The sequence below is a fragment of the Sinocyclocheilus anshuiensis genome, unplaced genomic scaffold (assembly GCF_001515605.1).
Source record: "Sinocyclocheilus anshuiensis isolate Anshui unplaced genomic scaffold, SAMN03320099.WGS_v1.1 scaffold2232, whole genome shotgun sequence".
NCBI classification, from domain to species: Eukaryota; Metazoa; Chordata; class Actinopteri; order Cypriniformes; family Cyprinidae; genus Sinocyclocheilus; species Sinocyclocheilus anshuiensis.
The window spans coordinates 120,528-128,996 of NW_015547816.1; the positions used below are offsets into that span (position 1 = coordinate 120,528).

General features: G+C 36.5%; 1 protein-coding gene across 3 annotated transcripts in view; it reads left to right on the forward strand.

Moving 5' to 3' along the window:
* Window positions 1-8,469, forward strand: part of LOC107704626 (microphthalmia-associated transcription factor-like) — a 48,810-nt gene that overhangs the window by 11,505 nt on the left and 28,836 nt on the right. The window contains exon 1 of one of the 3 annotated variants that reach the window (XM_016507604.1): window positions 1,518-1,578. The exons of the other annotated variants lie outside the window; for them this stretch is intronic. Within the exon in view, the coding sequence (XP_016363090.1) occupies window positions 1,523-1,578 (56 nt within the window). The 5' untranslated portion in view covers window positions 1,518-1,522. Of the gene's footprint in view, window positions 1-1,517; window positions 1,579-8,469 lie in introns of those variants that run through there. 3 annotated transcript variants of the gene reach the window in all.

Below are 8,469 nucleotides of genomic sequence, written 5' to 3' on the forward strand. Positions count from 1 at the left end.
TGTGTGTGGAGGCCTGTCGAGCTGTGAAAGGAAAGTGTTCTCTATTACATGCTTTGTTATAATTAACACAACACTGTTTGCCAGGAGAGACAGATAGAGAGAGCGAGAGCGTGTGCGAGTTTGCAGAGAGTTGGCAGCTGCACCTGTCCTGCTCCTCCTCCACCTGTAATGACCGGCGTCTCTCACAGAAGGTGACTGTGAAGGTGAAACGTGACAGAGAAAGTGCCCTCTAGTGTATGTGTTCTCAAAGAGCACCTCAGAAACATGACAGGACTGTCGTGTGTATAAACATTGCTTTGCTAGCCGTCTGACAATGTCATAATGTTATTAGTCAATATAAAGACTAAGACATGTTATTATGTCCTATTTACTAATGAATCTCACGAAAACATGTCCATTTTTGTCCACATTTGACTCCAAAACCAAAATATACACACACATATTGCATCACTTTATACATTGCATAAAGTAAATAAAGTCTGCTCTTTTATATACTTAACATTATATTTCCTGTTATTTTCAAAGGTAGGCTAATATTTTCAAATACATCACAAATCAAAACATTAAATACACACATGTAATACAGTAAAACATTTACAAGGAAACGTAATGCTAATATGCAAAGTAAAAAATGCAACTATGATGGGACATCATTATTTTAATGACAGTTCGATTTTATTTATTTTTTATATTTGCTATTATTTTCAAAGGTGATTCTCCTGATATTCTCATATAACAAAGGAAAATAAAGTCCTTTAATACACTCATGCAATACAGTAAAACATTTACAATAAAAATGAATGGCATATAATACAGTAAATATATGAAATAATACATTAAATAGCGCACAAATGACTATTCTAGAAATAGTGATGTATTACAGTAGAAATTATTTATTATATATGTAATACTTATTTACTATAAATTATTTATTATAATTTACATTGTATTAAAAGGCTTTAATAAAAAATAGCAAGTCAAAAACAAAACAAATACAACCAAAATGTATAAATATTTTATAATTTAAAAGACTGTATTACAGTAATATTAATGAATTACAGTAGAATGTATTGTTATATAATGATTTATATCATAATTAAAGACTTGAATTAAAGACCATGATGGATGCATGTTTTATAATTTAAATCATATTCATTTAATAAAATATAATAAATCTAAAAAAAAAATGTTGCAGTAAATTATATTTTTCGATTATTGTAATGATAATTTGGAGGAAAAATGTACATGAAAATGCAATGTCCTACTGGTCTGGACATAGTCTTGACAGTTTTCATGAGATGTTCTCTCCTGTGCGTCATTCCTCACATGTGCAGCGGTGTGCTGTGGGCTCGTGTGTGACGTGTGTGTGTGTGTGTGCGCGTTTCTCCCCGCGTCTCCTCTGTCTGTGTACGGATTGGTTGCTGGTGCCTCCCCTTTTGACACGCTCCCAGCGCTGCCGGAGCAGCGTGACTCTCAGAGCTGTCCAAGGGCGCGCAGTGCACCTTCAGCACACCAAATAAAGATGGAGGCTCTGGGCGTCCATGTGCAAAGACCCTGCGCTTTTCACTGCAGCCGCTTGTGAGTACCTGTGGAGGAGTGACACTGGGTTGTGTGTGTTGAGTTTGAGTGTGTTTGGGAGTGATGGCGTATTTGTTTGGGTGCGTTATAGATAGAAAAGCCTTTCCGCGACTATAAATATCTTGTAACTTAAGGACAGAATCAGTGTGAGCGTCCCTTGATGGTGATTTTATATATATTAGCATTAGTTTTGCAATTTTGGCATTGAGCATTCAGGAGTTGAGAACCTAATTTCTTGACTTTCCCTGAATGCGATGTTGTTTCTGCAGTACATAAATCTCCTTTTTGACATATATTGTTTTCATATGCTATCATGGGACTGGTCTTAAGTGAGCAGTATGTAGTGCTCTAACAGTACATGACAGTGCTCTGAGGTGAGTGGAGGAGGTCAGCCTCCTTGATTGGCTACTGCAGTGTCCGGGTCTGGGGGTGTGGCCACAAAGGACTGTGTTCTCATTGTTTTTCCTGACACACACATACACACATCTACTCATGCCGCACACACACCAAAATGGAAAATTACCCCGAGCATTGCAAACACACACACACACACACATTCTTTTTATAATGACAGCAGAAAATGTGCTTAGAGTGGCCAGTTGAGCGGCAGAGATTTACTTGTCATGATAAGAACCGTTGTGTAGATGTAGTGCTGGCGTTTAGTTTATAAGCTCTTGGTTAAAGAGACATGAACATTGTGTGGTTTTCATTAGGGATGCGCCAGAATTTCAGCTGCCGAAAATGGCATTTTCGGTTTTTGGCTGAAAGAGAAAAACTGCCGGAAAAATATGAGCCAAAAATATATGGCGCGCCGCTCCGCCAAGCAGTGTTCATTGCGCAGGTTTCACTCTCCCTCTAGCCGTCGTCACGGTGTGACGCTGTGACGGTGTGACGCTCCGCTCAATATTCCGTTCTATGAATGTGCGTTCCGTTGAGTTGCTCACGGCCTGTGCCAACCCTCCACTCATGTACCGCTCATGCTCACCGGAAAAGCAAAGACCACTCAAATAATGTTTTGACAGGAAATTTCTATGTAGTAAACTTGTTCCTGTTTGCAATAGCGCTGTGCTGTAACATGGTGTAGTACAGCTGTACTGGGTAACGCTGGTAAAATGACGCTACCCTCTCGTTCACTGATCTGCTGCCTGCTATGCTGTGCTCAGATGCTGTGGTAATAATAGTTGTAGGACTATACATTATTTGGAAAATGAATGAAAAAAAAACAACAACTGTTAAATCTGATTCTGTTGCATAGAACTGAATAAAAATAATATATTGATACTGAATATGTCCAATTTCATTGTGTTGCTTTCAGTAAAAGTGTGGTTATTTCATTGGCTTGTATTTTCTAAATTCAGTATCATTAAAATTAGTGAGTTAAATTAAAAAGTCTTAATTATTTTATATGATTTAATAAAATAATAAATAATTATTAAAAAGCATTTTTGGTTTCGGTTTTTCGGCCAATTACATCCAGAATTTTCGGTTTCGGCTCAGAGTTTTTATTTCAGTGCATCCCTAGTTTTCATTATACTGTATCTAAATATTGAAAACTTATCCATATTAAAAACTAAATCCCTATATAACGGAAATTGTAAATAATGGTATGAGTAACTTTATATCATGCTATGTGTCTATGGTGCCCCTAAGGGGGCATGGGGGCCGACAAATTATGAGATGGGAAGTAAAATTATATTTTCTGTTGGCTCGCAAAACTTGGTGTTCCCCCAAGAAACGTTGAGTTTACTTGCAAAATTTTTGTTCTTAGTGTTTAGAATCTTTGCCTTTCCTCGCAACACATTTGTGTTCTCATGCAAAATATTTTCATTCCCCCAAAAGCTTAAACTTCTTGAAAAATGATTGTAAAATGTTGTACCCTTGCAAAGGTTTTGCGTTCTTTTGTATTTAATCTCAAAATGTTGTGCTGTCTTGCAAATGTTTTGTGTTACCTTGAGAAATTTTGTATTCGCTCATACTCTTGAATTCCCCCATGAAAATGCATTTGCTCTCAAAACTTTAGAGTTCCCGCTAAAAATATTGCATTTGCCTGCAAAATTTTGTATTTTTGCAAAAGTTTTGTGTTTTCCCGACAAACTTTGCTTTCACTAGCAAAACTTTTGCATTCAATTATGAAGTTTGCATTTGCTCGCAAAACTTTTGCGCTCTCTCATAAATGTTTTGTGTTCCCCTGACAAACTTTGCATTCTACTGTAAAAATGTTGAATTCCCAGTGAAACTTTGCAGTTGCTCACAAAACTTTAGTCTTCTCCCTAGAATCTTTGCATTTCCTTGCAACACTTTTATGTTCTCCCGCAAAACTTTTGCTCTCTTTCACAAATGGTTTGAGTTCCTCTGACAAACTTTGCATTTTCTCATAAAACTCTTAAATTTCCCCTAGAAATGTTGCATTTGCTTGCAAAATTTTGTGCTCTTGCAAACGTTTTTTGTTCCTAAGAAACTTTGTGTTCACTCACAAAACTTTTTCATTCCCTCAGGTAGTTTGCATTTGCACGCAAAACTTTAGTGTTTCCCTGAGATACTTTGCATTTGATCACAAAACTTTTATGTTCCCCCAAGAAACTTTGGATTTACTCGCAAAACTTTTGCTTGTCTCGCAAAAGTTTTGTGTTCACCCAACCAACTTTGCTTTCACTCGCAAAATGTTTCCATTTCCCCAAGAAACTTTTTGCATTCACTCAACTTTTGCGCTCTTTCACAAATTTCCCAGACAAATTTGCATTCTACCGTAAAAGTTTTTTACTTTAGTCGTTGCTCACAAAACTTTAGTCTTCTCCCTAGAATCTTTACTTTTCCTTGCAACACTTTTGTGTTCAGTTTTTAGTTCCCCAAAAATCATTGCGTTTACCTGTAAAATTGAGCATTGTCTTGCAAATGGTTTGTGTTCTTCTGACAAACTTTGCATTTGCTCATAAAACTCTTACATTTCCCAAAGAAATGTTGCATTTGCTTGTAAAATTGTTCTTTCTTAAAAGTTATTTTTTTCCCTGAGTTCCCTAAGAAACTTTGAGTTTACTCGCAAAATTTTGCGCTGTCTTGCAAATGTTTTGTATTTCCTTGACAAACTTTGCAGTTTCTTGCAAAACTCTTGAATTCCCCAATGAACCTGCATTTGCTATCAAAACTTTGGAGTTTTAACTTCCACCTCTTACGCCGAGTTCACACTGCACGATTTTAGCCTGATTTTTCACTCGCCAACAGGTTTTGTGAAATCGCCGTCAAATGCCGGAAATCGGAGGCAAATCGGTGCTCGTTCACGTGAGTGACAATCACGCAGTGTGAATTATCAAAGACGCGATCTGAGGGAATCGTCGACACGTCGCCGACGCCCGTGAAATATTTGGCATGCTAAATATCTGGAGCTGTCGGCGATTCACAATCGCAATGATTTCTGACTGAAAACTACATCGGCGATGACCTACAGCCAATGAGAGACCAAGATACAGGGCAGCGGGAAGTTCGGGGAGGAGTTATAGACCAGAATATCAGTATTTTAATAGATATATGAACAATTATATCATACAGAAACAAGCACAAACATTTGCTTGCCCAGCCACAACATCAGCATAACAGTTACTGCAAAATTATTTACCTCCAACTCTCTTTGCAGAACACCCAATCCCTGTTCCCTGCATCTCCCTCCTGCAATCTGTTTTTCTTTTTCTCCTTGTAGCTGGAAATCAGCTCACAGACAGTTTGCGGACCATATATATATATTTTTAATAATTACAGTCTTGCTCGAGAACTCTGGTCTGACGCACTCGGGTTCTCGCGTTATTTCCTTATCACTTCTCGCGTGTGTTTTGTTGTGAAACGTAGTTTGCGGACCAGACAGAGCTGTCGGCGATTCTTCCTATTGTGAAGTCATGCAGTGTGAAACCCCCTGTCGCCGATCCATCGTGCAATGTGAAAGACGCGATCTGAGGGAATCGTCGACACGTCGCCGACGCCCGTGAAATATTTGGCATGCTAAATATCTGGAGCTGTCGGCGATTCACAATCGCAATGATTTCTGACTGAAAACTACATCGGCGATGACCTACAGCCAATGAGAGACCAAGATACAGGGCAGAGGGAAGTTCGGGGAGGAGTTATAGACCAGAATATCAGTATTTTAATAGATATATGAACAATTATATCATACAGAAACAAGCACAAACATTTGCTTGACCAGCCACAACATCAGCATAACAGTTACTGCAAAATTATTTACCTCCAACTCTCTTTGCAGAACACCCAATCCCTGTTCCCTGCATCTCCCTCCTGCAATCTGTTTTTCTTTTTCTCCTTGTAGCTGGAAATCAGCTCACAGACAGTTTGCGGACCATATATATATATTTTTAATAATTACAGTCTTGCTCGAGAACTCTGGTCTGACGCACTCGGGTTCTCGCGTTATTTCCTTATCACTTCTCGCGTGTGTTTTGTTGTGAAACGTAGTTTGCGGACCAGACAGAGCTGTCGGCGATTCTTCCTATTGTGAAGTCATGCAGTGTGAAACCCCCTGTCGCTGATCCATCGTGCAATGTGAACACAACAGCAACTGAATGCTACCCCAGATAGTCACGCAGTGTGAAAACAACGGCGATCCGACGAATTTGAAAATCGTGCAGTGTGAACTCGGCATTATTATTTCAATCACCAGTTTTGGAGGCAAATTTTTGTTAGTGAACACAAAAGCCAGTAAATATGCTGTTCATCAGAGCTGTGTAATATTAGCCTATGAAATCACATGAATACAAAATGATTCTGTCACACTTTATTTTAAGGTCAAATTATCACTATTAATTAACTATTAACTACGACTTTTGCCTCAATAATCTCCTAATTTGCTGCTTATTAAGAGTTAGTAAGGTAGTTTTTAAGTTTAGTTATAGGGTTGGATTGGGGGATCTAAAATATGGTCATGCAGAATAAGGTATTAATACACTCTAAAAAATGCTGGGTTGTTTCAACCCAACTTTGGGTCAAATAATGGACTAACCCAACCGTTGGTTTAAATTTTTTAAATAAATTTTTAACCCAAAAGTTGGGTTAGTCCATTATTTGACCCAAAGTTGGGTTGAAACAACCCAGCATTTTTTAGAGTGTGTGTGCTTTATATTATAAGTACTAATAAACAGCCTATATGCTAGTAATATGCATGATAATAAGCAACTAGTTAATAGTGAGAATTGGTCCCTAAACCAAAGTGTTACCAATTATTAATTTAGGCTGTGAACTGCAGTGTGACATGCTATACTTTAAATATATTTTAGATAGAGATATATTAGGTAAATAATTATTATCATTCAGTTTTTCCACCACATATTCACTGAGAAACTATTAAATGTAATATTAATCTGTTACACTGACCATGTATGTGCACAAAAAACTAAAAGGAGTTGAAAATTGGTGACAAATCACAAACAAATCATGTCCATGTTATTTGTCACACTTACTCAAAACTAGATCAAAACTAAAAGCCAAACCCATAAAACCAGTAACAAAACCACACAGTAGGCCACAGTGTAAATGATTTGTTGAAGAGATTGCATGAATTGGTTTGATAATTTTCAACTATAGTAACATGATAATTGATTGGTTAATGTACTGTATGTTTCATGAATTTGGCTTTAGCAAAGCAAGCAGGCACTTTTATAATAATCTAAGAAACAGATACAGTTACTGAATATTGAAGCCCCATCAGTAAAGGGTGTTAAAAGTGCTGTGAAGTGGTTTTAGTCCTGTGTGAATCACGCATTGACTGCTTTGATTCAGTAGTCATGATTCATTCGTGCCAGACGAGCCATGATCAGTTTTTAAACTGAGGAACTATGATGCATCAAACACGCGAGTTACACACCGCTGACCCAGAATCAATCTTCCTGCATTTCTTCTTTCTCGCCTTTCTTCTTTTTTTTTCTTCCCCAATTATTGCAACTGTTTCATAAGTTTGATTGTGTAAAGATTTTATGGACTTTTGTCAGGGTGCACACCATAAGTAATTTAATTCAAATGAAATCGAAGCTGTGAGGGACATCAATGTTTAAGTTGATGTTGATCATTCAATGAACAAAACATAGAAAATATGTCTTGCCAGAAAATTTTCCAGTTTCCAAAAAGAGCTGGAAAACGTCAGCATTATATCCCGTAGTTCATTAGACATCTATCCTGACCCAGAACCATTAGTTTGCCATAGACCTAGGGCTAAACGATTAATTGAAATAAAAGAGAAATCATGATTATGGCATAGTGCAATTATCAAATTTATTATCAACTTATCAAAAGCTTTGATTTAATTAAATAAATATATGCGCTGTGTTTTTCAGAGTGAAGCGCAGCACTGTGTTCATTTACACATGAGCAGATCATTATCCACCTGTGTTTGCATTTTGAGTTTGGGATGCTTTAACATGCATTTGGGAATCCAGCATGCTTCAACCATCTTCCCATATTTGTGATGAGTACTTAAAAGTATCTTGTATTTTATAAACAAAAGAGAAGCTTTAAGGGCTGTTGTTATATTTTTATATTTTTTATATTATATATTTTAATTACAAATATTATATTTTACATTAAATACTTTTTAATTTACAGTGAAATATTCCAATAGTAGTATTTCCTGTTTTTATTTAGTAGTAGTAGTAGCAATAATAATAATAATAATTATTATTATTATTATTTTATTTATTTTTTAATATATTAATATGTAATATCAAAATTTTAGCCAAATTGTGCAGTCTTACATAGAAGTACAACAAACCTGGCTTTTATTTATTTATTTTAAATCGCACTACTTTTTTCTTAAATGTTTCTTAACAAAGAAATACAGTATATCTATCTATCTATCTATCTATCTATCTGTCTGTCTGTCTGTCTGTCTGTCTGTAT